The sequence below is a fragment of the Eschrichtius robustus genome, chromosome 6 (assembly GCF_028021215.1).
Source record: "Eschrichtius robustus isolate mEscRob2 chromosome 6, mEscRob2.pri, whole genome shotgun sequence".
Lineage (NCBI taxonomy): Eukaryota > Metazoa > Chordata > Mammalia > Artiodactyla > Eschrichtiidae > Eschrichtius > Eschrichtius robustus.
The window spans coordinates 41,719,976-41,739,529 of NC_090829.1; the positions used below are offsets into that span (position 1 = coordinate 41,719,976).

At 34.8% G+C, this 19,554-nt stretch overlaps 1 protein-coding gene across 3 annotated transcripts in view; it reads right to left on the reverse strand.

Moving 5' to 3' along the window:
- IFT80 (intraflagellar transport 80) overlaps positions 1-19,554 on the reverse strand; it is a 125,780-nt gene that overhangs the window by 96,142 nt on the left and 10,084 nt on the right. For all 3 annotated transcript variants that reach the window (XM_068547384.1, XM_068547383.1, XM_068547385.1), the window contains exons 2-5: positions 17,124-17,209; positions 14,438-14,657; positions 5,202-5,312; positions 3,605-3,673 (exon numbers count right to left, since the gene is read on the reverse strand). In XM_068547384.1, the coding sequence (XP_068403485.1) occupies positions 3,605-3,673; positions 5,202-5,312; positions 14,438-14,657; positions 17,124-17,162 (439 nt within the window). In that variant the 5' untranslated portion in view covers positions 17,163-17,209. The remainder of the gene's footprint in view (positions 1-3,604; positions 3,674-5,201; positions 5,313-14,437; positions 14,658-17,123; positions 17,210-19,554) is intronic.

Consider the following 19,554-nt stretch of genomic DNA (forward strand, 5'->3'; position numbering starts at 1 on the left):
CATGTGCCACAACTACTGAAGCCCGCGCGCCTACAGCCCGTGCTCCACAACAAGAGAAGCCACCGCAATGAGAAGCCTGCGCACCACAACAAAGAGTAGCCTCCACACCCCGCAACTAGAGAAAGCCCGTGTGTAGCAACAAAGACCCAACACAACCAAACATTAATTAATTTTAAAAAATTCAAAAATTAAAAGCATAGTTCTATAGTGAATTTATAATTCTTAATCTAGAAAAAGATATCAGATTATTCAGTTGAAATACCAATAAGTGAACTAAAATAAAATCTACCTAATTTAGTTTTGTTCATTAATCTCATAATTAACGTAAACCTTGAGTGAGAAGAATAAGATTCAAATAGGATAAAAATTATCAGCAGTTTCACAGCCATTTGATGTTAAGGAAATTACAGCTATTTGGAATGTTGATGTAAAATACCATTACATGATCCAATGAATACATAATAAAATTACCTATCTTATAAGACATAATATGTAATTTAGCTTTTAAGAAAATCCTATTTATCCATCTATTTGAGAGGAAGAAATAATAAAGAAGAGCACCACCCATCCCTCTCCAAAATAAATACTATACACAAAAACTAACTCAAAATCGATCATAGACCAAAAAAAGATCATACATTTAGCGTAAGCACTAAAACTATAAAACTCTTAGAAGAAAATATAGATGCAAGTCTCCATGACTTTGGATTAGGCAATAGTTTCTTAGATATAACACCAAAAGTAGAAACAATCGAAGAAAAAAATAGATAAACTGAATTTCATCAAAACTTTTGTGCTTCAAAAGCTATCATCAAGAAAATGAAAAGGAAACCCACAGAATTGGGAAGTTGCATATCTAAGTTGCAAATCATATATCCAATAAGTCTATTAACCAGAATATATATAAAGAACTCTTACAACTCAACAATAAAAAGACAACCCAATTAAAAAATGTGCAAAGGATTTTAACAGATATTTCTCCAAAGAAGACCTACAAATGGCCAAAAAGCACATGAAAAGAGGCTCAATATCATTAGTAATCAGGGAAATGCAAATCAAAACTACAGTGAGATACCACTTTACAGTCACTAGGATGATTGTAATAAAAAAGACAGTAACAAGTGTTGAAGATTTGAAGAAATTGGAACCTTCATATATTTCTACTGGGAATGTAAAATGGTATATTCACTTTGGAAAACAACTTGAAGAAGATTTTAATTCATTGATGTGAAACCACCTCCAAGACAGTTCACAATTCAAGTGAAAAAAAGCAAGGAGCATATTATAGTAGATACAATATGCAACCACTTGTTTATAAAAGGAAAAAAAAAAAAGAACATATAAAACCAAATTTCCTACACAAGAAAATGGTAACACCAGTTGCCTCTGGGAATGTTTGCTGGGTGGCTGGAAGACAGGGGTAATATGAGAGACATGGGTAGTATTTAATAGATAACTTTATACCCTTCTTTATGCTTTAAATTCTGAACCATGTGAATGTAGTATCTATTAAAAATTAATACTTAAAAAGATGTAAGTGCTCCCTGCAAGGCACATACTAACAATCAAAATTTTATGATCGCTATTATTGAAAATATGAGTTGCAAACTCAAATCCCTTCAGAGATTTATGTTGTGTTCTACCATGTAATATAAATGAGTGAAGTATGTAGAGTGTAAGAAAAATAAAAGAAGCTTAAAATCCAACTAAAAATGGAGCAGCCACTCCTGAACTCCAGCTGATTGTATTCGTTCTGGAAAGCAGACTTAATGTTGCCAGTTCTTCCAATTTTTCAAGACACCAGAAATCCAAATATGTATGTAAAATAACCTAATTTTTAATGTTGGGCCTGCACCATGCTAGTGGGGCAGATTCAGCCCACGGGCCATCTGATTGTGACTTCTGATGTATAAAAAGTCCTTAATTTATGAATATATTGGGCTTCCAAACTGCCTCTGCATGTTTGGGAATTCTAAATGCATTTTCTCTGTAAGAGTAAAATAAGTAGCAATCTGGTTTCCAGACCCATTATACACGTAAACTATAGTACTGAACCAACAGCACTATGTCATCTACCCTCTATGATTAACAATGTTTATGTTAAACAACTTATTCTAAGTTTCAACTTTAGATTTTGTAAAGTCCAAAACGGTAGATCCAAGGGGTAATAAAAGGGAAGGAGATGATTGGGAAGAATTTAAAGAAAGAGAAGGAGCCGTAGGGGGACAGTGGTGAAGGATCTTAGGCAAGAATTCAGATTATTATAATGGGTAATGAGATAAGCTTTCAAAATTTCTCTGAAGATCTGTGTCTTCTATAGACAACATATTTAGCAAAAGAGAAAAGAAAGGAAAAAAGGATATGTCTCAGTAGCAGCAACAGCTGAAAAGAACTGCAGCCCCACCTCCAAGGGGGTGGTGATGATCTCTAAACGAATTGTGTAGTTGCTCATAAGTCAGACATCATAAGGTAAGAATGCCAAATAATTAGCTCTAACAAAAATCATAAAGCCAAAAGTAAATGCCCATGCTTACTAGAAGATTAAAACAAAATTTATTTTCTAAAGGTATACTTTATTACTAAAGCAACAATAAATTGACACCTTTCCCTAACAAATTTACTGATGAATGTTTCTATGAACTCTAAATTTTCCACTCACGGATAAATATTCTATTTGGAGATCATCTGTACCAAAGATTTAACCTCAGGAGATAACCACTACCTATTACTTATGGTTACCTTTGCTAACATTTGGTTGATGTGTAGCTAAAGAAATGTAACTATTTTAACATATCCTAAGAGTAAACATGATTTAAAAAATGAAATCTGGAAATTTTTGGAAGTCAGTTGTTAGAGATGCTTCACAAAATGACTTTATCATATACTTCTGAAGAATAATCTGCAAACTTTTTGGCAACCTGTCTCTGAAGATCAGCTGATATGGGCTCAGGACAACATTAAAACTGCTTTATTGTTCCTAAGTAAACCTAATTTGGAAAATAAATGTGCTACATGGAAAAAAATCATATGTAATTTAAATCCCAACAGGTATGACCACTGGATTGACTTTATGGGCACTTCTTCCCAATGAACATGGAAAACCAAGCTGCTGCTCTAAGTAGTTGTAGTTTACCAAGTTTTGGATCATAACAGTATCTGTTCCCCTCCATTAGTATAGATGTACAACATAATTTAGAAAGGGTGCTATTATTATGATGTAATTAGTACTTTTTAAGTAAGGAGATACTCAGTGTTTTCTATTATTATTATTTACTTAACTAGACACCCAATCCTGTTCTAGATAGGATATGCTCATGATGCTTCAGAATTATTTTAAAAAGAATCATTAGCCTATAACTCCATTTATATAGATTCACTAACAAAGAAAAAGCGTTTGAGTGTGTCTTATATTTCTTGGCTCAAACAACACAGTTACCATGGCCCATCAGGCAACATGAAAGTAAGAGGAAAAAGTGTAAATAGAAATAAGAGATTTCAGGTTTTGAACCTGACCAAAATCAGCCTGAGGAACTATATTAGACTAACGATATTAGACTATTTTTACAGGAAAATGCAAAGACATTTAATTGATTATAATACATACCTTGCTGAGCTAAAGTTGATCTTAGCATTCCAGTCTTTGACCAGATTTTTATTTGTCCATCTTCTCCAACTGTAAAGAGAAAAGAATTGATTTTTTATCTATAGGAAATAAATGCAAACATTAAATTTACATATAAAAATCAGCAGTATCTACACTAATGCACATTTAAAATTCAGACACGAGTTACTCTACTTAGATATCACTGCTTCCTAAATATAAAATTTAACTGAAAATACTTTGAAACGATTTTATCGAAGTAGCCTGACTTCAATGACAAAATTATTTTTTTCCTTTAATCTTAGAAGACTTATGAGTATATTATTCAAATAATGCTTTCATTTTCACTTACGTCTCCATCCTAGAATTCTAAGAAAAGTGTTTTCAGTGTAATTAGAAGAGTTACAGCCAAATTCCAATGAGTTGGGGACTGAATGGAGTGAAGTAATAAACTACTCTTTTGAACAGTTTGCCTGATGAGAAAGAAAGAAAGAGGAAGTTGTAGCTAGAGTTATTTGTTAAAGGAGGGATTTTTATTTCTTTTTTCTCAATTTTCAAGATGAATGACATCTGAACACATTTATATGCTGGAAAAAAAAAAGGGGGAAAGAAAAAAAACACTGGAAAAGGAGAAGTCGAAAAAACAGGCAAGAGAAGAGAAACTCACTGATAAAAGTCCTACAGAAGGCCCAGGGGATAGGTGTGGTGGTTTTAAAATATATCCACAAATTCTTTGTTACTCCTTCTTTTAAGAAGTGAAGCTTAACTTCTCTCTCCTTTCTCCTTCAGTTTGGTGTATACTTAGTGACTTGCTTCTAATAGAATATGGTGGAAATGATGGAGTATGACTTCCAACGGTGGGTCATAAAATATATTGTGTCTTCCGTCTTGCTCTCTCTTGGATCACTCACTCAGGGAGAAGCTCCAGCTGTCATGTTGTTAGAACACTCAAGCAGCCCTATGGAGAGGCCCATGTTGTAAGGAACTAAGTAAGGCTTCCTACAACAGTCATAGAGGAAGTAAGACCCCTTGCCAACAGCCATGTGAGTGAGCCATCTTGGAAGCAGATCCTCCAGCCCCAATGGGGCTTCATATAACTGCAGCCCCATCCAACTTCTTGATTCTGAGACAGAACCACACAACTGAACTGTTCCCTGTCTCACAGAAACTGTGAGATAATACATGTTTACTATCTTAAGTCACTAACTTTTGGGATAACTTGTTATGCAATAATAGATAACAAATATAATAGGTGAAGATGAGAATCCCTGCAGTAGGGCAGGAGATAGAAAAGAGATGGAAGGGGGGTAAAGTTAAATGAGAATATTTTGAATTTTAGAATTTTAAAGAATTAAAAGTTTTATTTACCCCACACTTGACCATTCCAAAACCTTCTTGACAGAACATTCTTCATAAGCCATATAGGAAAACTAATATGACACTCTGAATGATAACATTATATAGCAGTCTAGATCAATACTGTGCCAATTATTTGCTATTGGACAATGAAAGACACTATTGCTAAATGAAAATATTCTGTTCCTTTGGAAATTTTTCTTTAAAAATTTCATTTTAAATGTCATTTTTGCAGATAACCTACCTGTAACTAATGCTGTTCCTTCATAATTCCATCGCCCAGCAAGTACTGCTCCACAGTGAGCTTCCACACTTTTTTCCACTCTTCCTAACTTAGAAATCAGATGAAATTTGCCTAAAAGAAATTAAACTTGAGAAATCTATTTTATTAAATTAATTTATCCAATCAACAAACATCTGTTGAGTATCTACTAGTAGACTAGTTAGCATAGTGCTAGGCATCGGAGATACCAGGGCAAATAATATAATTATTCTTACTCTCAAGGAACACTCAAATCCATTGGAAAACAGGCACAAAAACAAAATCATAAAACCTTGAAACAAGTGGTGTGACAGAAATATATATATGATACTATGATAGTTCAGAGGGACAATAAAATTCTGCTGGGATATGGCCAAAGGGGGCTAAGAGGAATGTCAAGAAAGCCTTCTATTTAAGCAGAACTTTGCAATCTTGCTTTTTTTTTTTTTTTTTTTTCTTAAAAACAGGCTATAGAAAAGTTAGGAAAGGTGTAGAGGAGAGGAACCAAGATAGTTAAATGGTGTTAAAAGATAAACTGAGGCATATTAAAAAATATTGAGTTTTGGGGAATTCCCTGGTGGTCCACTGGTTAGGGCTCCTCTCTTCCACTGCAGGGGGCCCAGGTTCGATCCCTGGTTGGGGAACTAAGATCCCAAAAGCCACGCTGGCAAAAAAAACAAAACAAAAACAAAAACTGGACTTTGTGCAGAAATCAATTGCAATCCAGCAGTGCCAAACTTTAAGTGGTTAGGAACGCTCCACTGACAGGAGCTCAGGGAGAGACTTCTACAGAGAAAAGGCAGAAGTAAAGTAAGGATACTATTGATTGACTACAACTTAAAGCCTAGTTGGCTGTTTGTGATTGGCTGTCCTTAGGTTTCAATTTCATAATCTTGAAGCATTCATTTACAGGCTTAGATTTTGGTTTGCAGAGGTATACAGCATAAGAGTCACCTCAAGTCTAAAGGCCTCCTTGTTTAACTAATTTAATAACTGATAATCCCAAATTTTCAAATTCTTGCCTTATTTGATTTTACACTGTACCAGGCACCAGGTAGACAAAAAGAAGCAAGTTACTTGGTTGCTGTTCTCAAAAAGTTCACACATATATAGGCAAACAGCAAAAGGCTTACAACTTTAAAGGACCTAAGCAAACTATATAAGAAATGTCAAGGGAACAAATCAACTGTACAAAGAATAAGTGCTACAGGAAGCCAAAAAAATAATCAGTGTGGTTTTGAATGATCATGAAGTCTAATAATATATAGTTTGTAATAAAATAATTAAGTACAGTTGGTCCTCCACATCCAAGGGTTCTGCATTCTTGGACTCAACCAACTAATTAAAAAAATACATAAATAAATAAAAACAAAAAACCAGAAAGCTCCAAAAGCAGAACTTGAATTTACCCTGTACCAGCAACTATTTACATAGCATTTACATTGTACTTACAACTATTTACACAACATTTATACTGTATTAGGTATTATAAGTAGTCTAGAGATGATTTAAAGTATGTGGGAGGATGTGTGTAGGTTATGTGCAAATACTATGCCATTTTATATAAGGGACTTGAGCATCTGTGGATTTTAGTATCTACAGGGGTCCTGGAACCAAACCCCCTTGGATACAGAGGGACAACTGTACAGTAAAATTAGAAACTTTTCCCCAAATCAAAAAAAAGGTATATATTTTTTGTAGTAAAAGAATAATGTGGCTTGCCTAATCAAATGTTGCCTCAGAGGATTTATTTTGTTTGAATTCATTTTTAACTTAAGGCTTTTCAAGGTTCTGGACGAATATTAACAATCCATTAAAAATATATATTTAATAAGTCAGATGCTTTAGATGGCTTTAAAACATTTCTCTGGAGAGCTCTAATACAGATGGCTTTAAAATATTTTACACTTAGCACCCTGTGGCTATTTCACTGACCACCAACCTATTCCCATCAATAAAGTCATTCTCTCTTTTTACACACATTGCACAATATTTGTAGCTCTGTTGCAGCATTTTTTTATTGGACTGTGATTCTTTTCAGAAGGCCATGTCTTAGTCATATTTTTATTTGCAATAGTGCTTTACGTAAGCAGCATTTGTTTAATTTACCAACTCAGTAACCATACTTAGCAACTTAAAAAAAAAAAGGACTACTTTGACATTCTTTTCTTTCTCATTCAATCTGAGAGCCGTCTTTTCCCATCATTCATTTTCTAGGCCCTCATCAATAAACTACTCCTTTCCTTCATCTAACCACCCACTAGCACCATCTACTTTTCCTCATATCTTCCTTTTAATTTTATATTTACCTCTGGGTTATTTTTCAATGTAACAAGATTACTTTGAATTCAACTGTGCTATTACGTTCTTTATGATATTAACTTAAAATTAATTTGGATATACTTTTTTTAATGCATTGTTTTAGAAAGAAAATACAAGGGGGAAAAAAATCTCAAAAGAGGAAACTATAAAGATGACATATAGTGAGTGGCCATTATTTACTTTATCCAAATCTGTTTCACTAAATGTTAGCATATTGCCTAGCACAAAATATCCACATACTAAATTGTTGCATGTAATGAATGAATCTATCACCAAAGAGATTAACCAAATAGCTCTTGAACCTGAAATGAAGGGTCCGAAAATTTCTTTTCTTTTCTTTGTATTTTAGAAATTTTACGTATTTTTGATCACCGATATTTCTTATCCTAAAATATTTAATACTGACTTTCTGACAAGTGCTGAAATTATTCTTGCTTCCCATGACCTCACAGAAGACACATACTGGGACAACTAAGGCCAACTCTTTGCATAAATTTGACACTCAATAAATCTTTGGTCTTTGTAGTTTGTCTGATTGTTACAAATTGCTTGACTAGCACCCCCCAGAGTAAAGCATAAATATAAAACTACATATATCAAAAATTTAAAAAAATACAGTTATCCTTTTAACTATTTTGGTTCTTCTTCTCTCCAGCCATTCGATAACCTTTTAAAAATGCTAGACCAAAACTAGAAAGCAAATAATTTATTTCCAATCATTTGCTAGGGGTGGGGTCAGGAAGAGAATATAATCGATACATTTGATTACATTTATTCTTTTATTGATACAATTCATTGATTAAACAATGGATGATTTGGGTAAAAAACATGGACATTTAAATCCTAGGGTATAAAATTCATCTCTTATTATTAAATAAAAGATAAATTAAACTAAAAAGAGGAAAATGTTATAAAAGGGAAAAAGAACAGAGTAAGTAGATTAAAATTACACGAAACACATTTCTTAAAGTTAGAAATGCCTTAAGAAATGTCTATGGAAACATGAGAAGGCTTGAAATAGGGTGCTAGGAAAAAGGTCACATGAGCACTTTTGCAGACTGCTTAATAGCAGAAATGTTTTGGCAGATGGTTGCAAAACGCCAGAGATCGGTAACCACTAACTTCTGACAGAAAGAAATGAACACATAAATTCTTTTTAAAGTGGGATTTTAAATGTACATATTAACTAATAAGAGAATATGAGAATTACTTTAAGATATCTAATACAATGTATAAAAAAATTCAACTTTCACTAAATATAATTTAAGGAGTGTTTACTGGCTTTACAAAAGATTTTATACCAGAATTCCTTTACATAGCAGCTCCCCTAATGCATTTTAAATCATTCTTTTTTAAATGTAAATCTTGCAATACATTGTCAAAGGAAGAAATATCTCCTCTAAAAAGTAGGATACAGCTGCATGAAATATTCAAAAAGAAGTAATAATGTTGAAGAGAGAATTATTGGTGAGACAAAATACTTTGCAAAAGTCTGCTTTATGTATTTCAGGACCTGCCCCCAAATCCCATGGATCTTTTTGAATGTTACCACTAACATAGAAGATGGACGGGGTATGACAAAGGGAACACTGGAGGAGTGATGAACAAACTCAAAAGCCGTAACCATTTTTGCCAGCCTTGGGGGAGAAAAATCAAGAGAAGAGATTTGGTGCCAACTAGAAGAGGGAACCTCTTAGGCAAAGAACTATATTTTGAAAAAGAAATTTTTAAGTACTGGGTTAACATCATACAAAATGAAAAAGTCCTAGAGATCTGTTATACAATATTGTGCTTATACAAAAATTATATTAAATTATTAAATACTGCACTGTATACTTAAAAATTTATTAAGAGGGTGGATCTCATATTATATATTTTTTAAACCAGAATAATACTTTTTTATAGTATTTGATTAACAGAGAATACAGCATTGATACATAAAATGATCTCAGACATTTATCTGGCAAGAAACCCCTTGACCGACCACCTTTCAATAGCATCCACTTTCTTTTTTTTTAGAACATTTCTTTTTCTGTTTTTTTGAACATTTCTGGATTCTGTTTCTTGTCTTACTCTTCTACTTCTTTTATTTGAACTATCATCCTTTGCCTTCACTTTCACAAGATCCCAGATATTCCTCATCCCAGCCTAAGAGAAAATACTCAACTACCCTGCTTTGGTTCTCTCTTCTTCCTACATCTAGTTGTGGCATGTTATGTTACCTTATTTGTTTGTTTGTTTGTTTGTTTTTGTAGTAAACCTAAAATTAAAAGTAAACACTATAGTTTCTCAAGAGTCATAATATTTTTTCCCACTTTTAATCTTGCAAATTTATCTTTAAATGATATTTGTCTTACTTTAGACTTTTTTCCCTATCAGAAAGTATTTTACCTAAAGCCAATGTGAAATAGAGACCCAAACAACTATTCTTTAGTTAAGTGTACCTAAGTAGTCTTAATAAATCAGGGAAACACTCAGATAACAGAAATTATCAAGACTAACTATATTTACTGTCCATATTCACCAGATAAAGGTCAATCTTCATACACTATTGACTTTAAAAAGGAAAATGAGGGCTTCCCTGGTGGCGCAGTGGTTGAGAATCTGCCTGCCAATGCAGGGGACACGGGTTCGAGCCCTGGTCTGGGAAGATCCCACATGCCGCAGAGCAACTGGGCCCGTGAGCCACAACTACTGAGCCTGCGCATCTGGAGCCTGTGCTCCGCAACAAGAGAGGCCGCGACAGTGAGAGGCCCACGCACCGCGATGAAGAGTGGCCCCCACTCGCCGCAACTAGAGAAAGCCCTCGCATAGAAACGAAGACCCAACACAGCCAAAAATAAAAATAAATAAATAAATTTAAATTTTAAAAAAAAAGGAAAATGAAAAGAAAATATATGGTAGACTTCCCTGGTGGCGCAGTGGTTAAGAATCCACCTGCCAATGCAGGGGACACGGGTTCAATCCCTGGTCCGGGAAGATCCCACGTGCCAGAGAGCAACTAAGCCCGTGCACCACAACTACCGAGCGTCACAGCTACTGAAGCCCGTGTGCCCTAGAGATCAAGTGCCGCAACTACTGAGCCCACGCCCTGCAACTACTGAAGCCCGTGTCCTCTACGGCCCACATGCTGCAACTGCTGAGCCCGCATGCTGCAACTACTGAAGCCTGCAGGCCTACAGCCCGTGCTCTGCAACAAGAGAAGCCACCATGAGAAGCCCGCGGACCACAACGAAGAATAGCTCCCGCTCGCTGCAACTAGAGAAAGCCCGCGTGCAGCAACAAAGACCCAACGCAGCCAAAAATAAAGTAAAAAAAAGAAAAGAAAAAAGAAAATATATGGTATGCCACCTTCTATGTAATTAAAAAAAGGTGAAATGAGAAAATATACATGTATCTGTTTCTTTTTGCTAAAAGAAACAAGAAAGGATAAACCAGACCAAAGGGATTGGTTACATACAGGGAATAAATAGAAATAGGGTGTATGGGATTGGGTGGGTAGGAGTAGTGACATTGCTCTGAGTATATTTTTTTATATAGTTTTGACATTGTGGAACCATCCATGTAATGTTTTACATATTTAAAAAATAATCAAATCAACAAGGATGGGGAGAGGAGACCTTAAATGGAAAACAAACAGAAATAAATACACTTAAATATTTTAAATGAATAGCAACAACACTAGTAGGGGGGAAATGCCAAATAACTTTGAACACAAGACTTTGACTCTATATCCTCAGTGTAAAGATAAAAACAGTAGAATATTAAACTCTATTTTTTTTGCAATAGTATGGATTAGCAATTCTGAAACAACCTACTGTGTATTGTAGAATCAAACAAGTAAGTAAATATATTGACAATAGTGGGAGCCAAGTTTCCTCACTGTTTCCAAGTATGGGGAAAAAAAGACTAGAATTAACCCTGTGGTGCTGAATTAGAATTGGCAGTATCAGAATGAACTCATGGTTTTTATCATGGAAGGGTAGGAAGGGAGAAAGGGGAAGGAAGCAAAGGAAGAGAGGAAGGAAGGGAGGGAGGGAGGGAGGGAGGGAGGAAGAAATTGCTGTAGATATGTATATTTTAATACACATTTCTATTCGTATTTCTTAGCTCTGTCCTGTGAAAAGGCCTTGAAGTAAACACATCCCATTGAAATGAGCACACCTGGCACACTCATCTTGGCTTTTAAATACCATTAAGCACCCAGAAAAGAACAAGTCTCCTTGGAGAAACAGCTGATTTGGAAGCTGGGACTGGGAAAGTACAAAATGAGCCTGGAACATCTTGTGCCAGCAAAGAAGTGCTCAAAAGATGAAGAGGAAACATACCCCCCAGGTAAAAAGAAAATTCATTTGAGCTGGCTTCACGGAGCTCCCACTGGCCAAACCTGGGACAATTGCAACATCAAAAATTTTAAATGGTAGTAATAGGATGCTCAAGATATAAAATAAGAATTTATGAGTCTAATCTAAGTAAACAAATAAATAAATGGGCAGGAGACAGAAGGCTCTTCCTTGCAGTAAAATACCAACAAATCAATATAAAAGAAATTATGGAGTTAAAAAAAATCACCATTTGGCAACAATCTTAGTAATAAATGATTCAGCCAAGAGTCATCAATAGATGCCAAGACAGTGGGAGGAAATCTGAGGAGGAAGAGAATATTTTTATAGTCTGAAAGTATCCTTTCAGAAATTATTTATTAAAAGGGAAAAACATTAACTTTACACTAGATTAATTTAGTGAACACAACCTTTCAAAATAATCAAAGTTAAAGTCACCAATAATGGGTCAAACCAGCATCATGAATCTTCCAATCTGATGCCCTGAGTACTGCTGCTAAAATGTATAACTGGATTTAATCATGAAGAAACATCAGACAAACATGAATTGAAGGACATTCTGTAAAAATAACAGGTCTGTATTCTTCAAAACAGTGGAGATCATAAAAGAAAGACTGAGGGGTTGCTCCAGATTAAAGGAGGCTAGAGAGATATGACAAAAACAATGTGTTATTCTGTACCAGAAAAAAACAAATTTCTATAAAAGATATCATTAGGACAATTGTTAAAATTTGAATACAAACTGTAGATTAGATAACAGTATTACATCAATGTTAAATTTCCTGATTTTGATCAATGTATTGTGGTTAAGTAACAGAAAATCCTTATTCTTAGGAAATGCATTGAAGTATTTATGGTTAAAGTGGCATATCTATAAATTACTCTCAAATGTTTCAGAAAAAAGTATATGTGTGGCGGGGTGGGGGGGGAGGGGGGAGAGAAAGAGAAAGAGAGAAAGAGAGAGAAAAGACCAGCAATGATAAAGTATATGGGACAAAATGTTAACAACTAGTGAATGTGGATAAAGGATATGCAGCAGTTATTTGTACAATTCTTGCAACCTTTCTATAAATGTGAAATTATAACAAAATTAAAAGCTTTTTTTAAAGTCAACCCTTCATTTTATCATAAGAGGTAAACTAAATTCTAGCTGTGCTCAGAGTCAGTCTTGTAAGCGCTAGGCACTGTACCAAATACTTTCACACAATATCTCATTTAATCAAGATTCAGAAAACTAAGTTTAAAAATTACACGTAAAAGAATTAGAATCTGATGTGATTGTTTGCCATAACATCCCTTTCCTATTCTGGCTACAAAAGCCCTCTTCTCTTTCCCTTTCCATGGTGGCCTAAGGCCTGCCATGCTCAGTCAATCAGTGTCCCAGTCCCTTGACTAAAATGATTCACTCACTGATGGACACGTGACCCAAGCTTGTCCAGGACCTCTCTGCATGTTGACTGCAAGTGATATTGAGGAAGAAGCACTCTCTCTGCTGACTTTTCTTTTCCTGTAGGGTAAGCCTTGGGCTGCTGGCTGCCATCACGCTCACCTTTTGGGGTGAGTCTATCCAAGAGATGGCAAGAATAGGGGCCTGGGGACTTCCCTGGTGGTCCAGTGGTTAAGAATCCGCCTTCCAATGCAGGGGATGTGGGCTTGATCCCTAGTCAGGGAACAAAGTTCCCACATGCTGTGGGACAACTAAGCCCGCATGCTCTGGAGCCTGCACGCCACAACTAAAGAGCCTGCACACCACAACTAGTGAGACGCCCACACACTGCAATGAAAGATCCCGCAGGCCGCAAGATCCCGCATGCCGCAACAAAGATCCCACATGCCACAACTAAGACCCAACGCAGCAAAATAAATAAAAAATAAATAAATAAAATCTCAAGGGGTTGTGTATGTTATTAAAAAAAAAAAAAAGAATAGGGGTCTCATGCAGCTGTGCTTAAAGATCTACCCCTGGAGCTAGGTAAACCAGAAAACTCCATCTGTGCATAAGTTAGCCGAGTAAGTTTCTGTTACTTTTGATGAATGTACTCTTAACTGATATAGTAGGTAAAGTGTAATACAGATGAAAAACAGTTCAAGTTATTTCTCTGAAAATTAAAACATATCCTTAAAAAATAGAAAAATCATGCTTTTTACTCACCAATAATAAAACTATGGTCAAATTAATCTCCAGCTCTGTAAGTAGAAATTAACATGTACTAGAAAATAAAGACTATATTTGATAGCTTACTAAATGAGTGTGTGTTGTACCATCTATTTTTAGTGTGGTTATGTTATACAGTTAAATTTGAAAAAATTAGAAACCAAAACTGATAAAAGCCTAACAATACCTGTGAGCACAGAAAAAGTAAAGCCAGAGGTTCAGATTCAATCCCAGTATATGCCAGTTTAATTCACCTTCTTCTATGACAATAGTTTTATAGCCTATACACAGACGAACTGACTACATAGGAAATGGATAAACAACTCAAAACATGTCATACTAAAATGTTATGTCTTTTAAGTACAAAGATTAGCATATAACATTTATTTAAAACTTACCATCAGAACTTGTGAGAACAAAGCTTTCTGCTTGAGTTTGTTTCTTTATGCCTAAACTTTTCGGAAACCAGTGAAGATCTATTGGGTAAATATCATCAGGCAGCTTTACTATTTGACTTGTTTCACTAGTTAACAAGTTCCACTTCACTATCTGGTGATCATCACTACATGAATACAGTTCTTCAGCAGTATTCCAGCCCACACAGCTTACTAATTCTTGATGTGTCACCATGTTAAGGAGACATAAAACACACACAAAAGTCTTCAGTCTTAATAAATACAATATTTTTCAGATGCAGATTATAAGAAGAGTATAAAATAGGGTCAAATGTTTCAAGCTTCTAAGCCTATTTTTCATTTTATGACTTTCATATTTTTTCCATATAAGGAAAGGAAAATAAGCATCTATCAAAACAGTTGTAAGAAGAATGGAAAGCAAGATAAGAAACCCAGGTGCCAAAAGAGAAAAAAAGAAAGATTTGACTATGTGAAAAATTTTAAATTGTGTTACAAAGTATTCCATAAACGAGGCAAAAGATACACAAAGACATCTAACAGAACAAAAGGGATGAAAGGATTGACTCTAACCCATTGGGAGATAAGTGGGAAGAAAAGGGAACTATGCTTTTTTTATTTACATATATCTGTTTCATTTAAGTTATTAGAATAAGCATGTATTATTTTGATAAAAGTTTTCAAAAATCAAGCGTTAAAATAAGACTGAAATCTAACAGTAAAATACCTGCTTAAATGACACATTATAATAATTCACCTAGGAAAAAACCTACAGCTTAACAGCTGAAACTAAAATCCTACCAAATTTCCTGACATTAAATTCAGGAAGTAATTCAATTACAATTTACTGCACCTACAAGGTAATACGGGTAAGATATGAACCCTAAAATTCTTACTTTAACCTATTTTTTCGGTCTCTGATTTATCAAGTGGATTTCTATAAATTGAGGTGTTCAAGTAGCTGTCACTTCCACCATCAGAACAAGTTGCTTACCCTAGCAGAGTTGTGTATCTAGAGAAGGCACTTCAGTTTATCATTTTTGAGATGCTTTCTCCTGCTTATATGTGGATTTCTGTATTACCACATTATCCTGGTTGGGTTGTTTGCTCTTTTGTTGTTATTGTATAATCATTTTACTGCCTTATCTTCTCACCAATGCTTTCTATTGGCTCATCCAAGCAATCAGTAAACTCTAAGGAAAAAGAAAGAGACTATGTGCCAAATTATTCTGGGATGTTCTAAGATTTTTTTTTAATACTTCAAAATATGATAGATTAAGCAAAATAACCAAAAAGGTACAAAAGAAATTATGGAAAGTTCTTAAGAGACTGCACAAATAGGTAATAAAGTAGCATTGGAATACTCAGAATTCAAAGTAGAATCTGAACAAAAGGATCTGGATGTGCCATTAGACCATTACTGAAAAAAATTCTTCCAGTATAATTGCTATAGCTTAAACAATGTTAGGTAAAACCTTTAAAAAGGGAGAGTGTCAGGCATAATCTAGAAAGAAAGAAAATACACATACACACACGCCCCAAAACAAAAAATATTAAGCTTATCCTCATAAAAACTGATGTAAGTACACATCAGACATACGTGACACGTCTTCAAACTAATAAGTTAACTAAAATTACAGGAGAAATGAGAGGACTGCCAGAATAAGAAAGTCTAAAAAGACTGTTATTCTTCAGCTTGAAAAGGTAAAAGCAGACAATAGACATAGTCAAAATCTATAAGATTATAAGCAGCATGAACTCCTGAGGGCACACTTTTAAAAGAGAATAAAAATGATTTAAGGAGAAATAAAAGGAATTATATCTTCACTCAAATGGTAAAAAAAGCAGACAATATTAATTCAAAACGTTTGATCAAATGTCTAAAACAGTGCTTCTCTATCTCTGAAGGATCCTATTTTTCTTTATTTCAAATCTGTTGCAACATTTTCTAAGATAAAATAAAAATGAATTACTAGAAAAATGATCTTATATTTGGATGTTGTGACTATCAAATTGCTACAAAAATTTCTTCCTTCTTACCTTCAATTTCTGTACTTACCCCTTAACAGACCTGCAATAAAGTCCACAGATGATACTTTTAGAAGCACTGGTCTAAATAACTAAGAATGAAGGTAAAGGGGCCTATCATATCTTCCTGACACAACTGGGAGTTCTTGTTGAGAAAATATAAGGTCATGCGTTTGAGAAATATTTATAATTGCCCCCTTCCCACGTGAAATAATAAAGGTCTAGCTGCTCAGATTTCCCCAGCTTGCCCTCCACTTTATCGTGAGTAAGAAGAAATAGAGCAGAACTCAATGAAAACATACTAGATCATACCAACAGATAAATTACTTGATTTTTAAAAAACTTCTCTTTAAGATTTTATTAGACTAAACAAGAACTGTTTTTTATGTACTTAGGTATAGTAGTACTTAAGTAGAGTAAGAAAAATGTCAATAAAAATTTGAAAGTAAGATTTGGAGCAAATAGTTTGCATTGGAGAATTACCTGCAACACAAGACCTCAAATATTTCAGAAACAATTTAGCGAAACTCCCAATAAAGGAATGAAAAAATCCATTATCCAACTAGACTACAAAAATAGAAGAAAACTTTTAATAATACTATAGTAAGATGATCACAATAAGGTTTATAAGTATTAAAAGGATATGCTTTGGTTCTTTTAAAAGAGATATCTTCAGCCTCATGTCTCCACCTTCCAGCAAAATTTTAAAATGCCACTTGATTGTATTCACTGTAAAAATAAAAGGGGGAAAATATAGAATCTGCATTAAAAACAAACATATATACACAAAAAATTAAAAGCAAACAAAACATCTTAGCACCCCAAGGACACCAAAATACTTTCAATCCTGCTGGCAACAAATACATGGAAAGAGAAAGAAAACTAGTCAGTGTGCTAATTCTGTCAGTGAGTGATTGGAGGCCTTGGGCTGGATGCCAGAAGTCCTCTACAACCTGCCTAAAACAGTCCTACAAGTACAGAACGCCACTAAATCTGGCCAGGTAAATAATTTCCAAGGGCTGTCCTGAGGCCTAATCAAAAGATTTTTTAAACTGGGAACTGTTCAATGGCAGATCAATGTTGGTCCTGTTGAATGGATATACAATAAAATAAATTCCAAAGGTCTGATCGAGGGCGAAGATACATTTTTATGAGCTTTAGTTATAGAACCCACATGGGAATACTATGACGTCATCAACCTAGTGATCCAATCTGAGATTTACATTCTGTTGGAGGTAGATACACTGCCCAACAGTTATGGTTGCCATGGTGGCAAAGTGAAAAATAAGCGAGTTATTTAAAAAAGAGGTAATAAATCCATCATAAAAGCTATATAAAAATCACAATGTAAATGGCAAACAAAAATTTAGAAAAACAAGAGTAACACTCTCTCAAATAACCATGCTATCAAAAGATACAAATCAAGAAAATGCTAAATTGTCTGAATCCAATTCATAGTTGTGGGATTCTTTCTGAGTAATATCACTAGCCTAGAGAAAAAAATAAATGAAAGTGTAATTAAAGGAAAAAAATCCTCTTCACCAAGTAGAAAATTACTGCTAACTACATCAAAGAAGGTGTGAGTTATAGATAAGAATTCAGTGGGCCTACCTTAGATAATTTCTCATTCTCTCAAATCCAGAAGACTTTTAGATTAGCAAGGTGCTAAATACAGCTTTATCTCAAAGCACCTTTTTCACTTATTGTACTCATAAATTTGTGAGAATGGGGAGAAAATTGTTAAGACCACAGAAAAAAATCTGAAGTTTTCTATCCAGTCAATATGCAGCTAAGGTCAGAAACCTCTCTCCTCCAGTTCACTTAACAAGATTTATGTTCAACTTTAAAAGTATGAATCTGTGTATAGCAGCCAGAGCAAGAAAACAATTTCTCCTAGGCACACTTGTAAGGCTCACTTTTCGTCCTTAGGAGTTTTAGCACCTTTCTCAAAACTCCTTCCTTCTTTCTATCAGACCTCCTTCAATTAGAGGGGGGAAAAAGGTAAAAACATGCTGCTTTTTCACAATAATTCAAATTCACCAAGCTTATAAGGATTTTAAAAGAATAAAGGCAGATAAATTGTTGATTCTGGAAATAAGAAACAACATAATAGACAAGAAAAAAATACATATATACAGTCTGAATATACAATTACATTCAGAAACTTTAAAGGCATGATGTAGCCTATATCAAAATACCTCAAAGTGCTGAAATCCATAATAATTAGGAATCATTCCTCACCAAAAGAAATCATTATCCCATATAAATAGTAAACGCAGTATGTTTTCCATGAGAAAGTAATCTGCAACTATTCAGAAACATGGTGCCAAGGAATCAGAGAAAGAGGAGGCTGGCATCCTAACATTGGGAAGATTCTCTTTTGCTCAGAAAGCTCTTCCGCATACATCCTATTTAGCTGAGATCATCTGCATGAAGGATATGGGCATTCTGATGTGAGACTGAATAGAGGAATAAAGGAGAAGTAGTATTAGAGCACAGCCAATTCAGGGAAGTGCAGAGCTGCCTGGGGATGCACTGAGGTGTTTTTATCTACCCATAAGCATTGGTCACCAAGGATCTGACTAGTCAGCGGTAGGTGGGGTGGGAGGGGGAATAAAAGAAAATTTCTAGAGTATTGAAAAATCTATTCTGCAACTTTATATAGGGAGCAGACAGGAGCAACTATGCCTTTGCTACTAAAAATCATTTATAAGTCGTCTTTGGTCCAGCGTGGGTTAACATTCATGGCGCTTAAGAGGAAAAAATACGCCAAGGAAATCCGATCACCAAACTACCAAAATATACTCCAAATCTGGCCACTTCTCAGTACCACCACCGTAAGTCTAAAGCCACCATCATCCTCAATTATTTCAGTAGGTCCAGAACTGATCTTCCTGCTCCTACGTTTACCCTTCAAACTCTTCTAAATACAGTAGCTAGTTATGCTTTTAAATCATTAATGCTAAGTCAGATCATGAAGGCCAGTATGGCCAATACAGAGTGAGTGAAGGGGATGGCAGGAAATTGGGGAAGAGGAGGGAAGGACACAGATCATATAGAGGTTGGAAAACCAC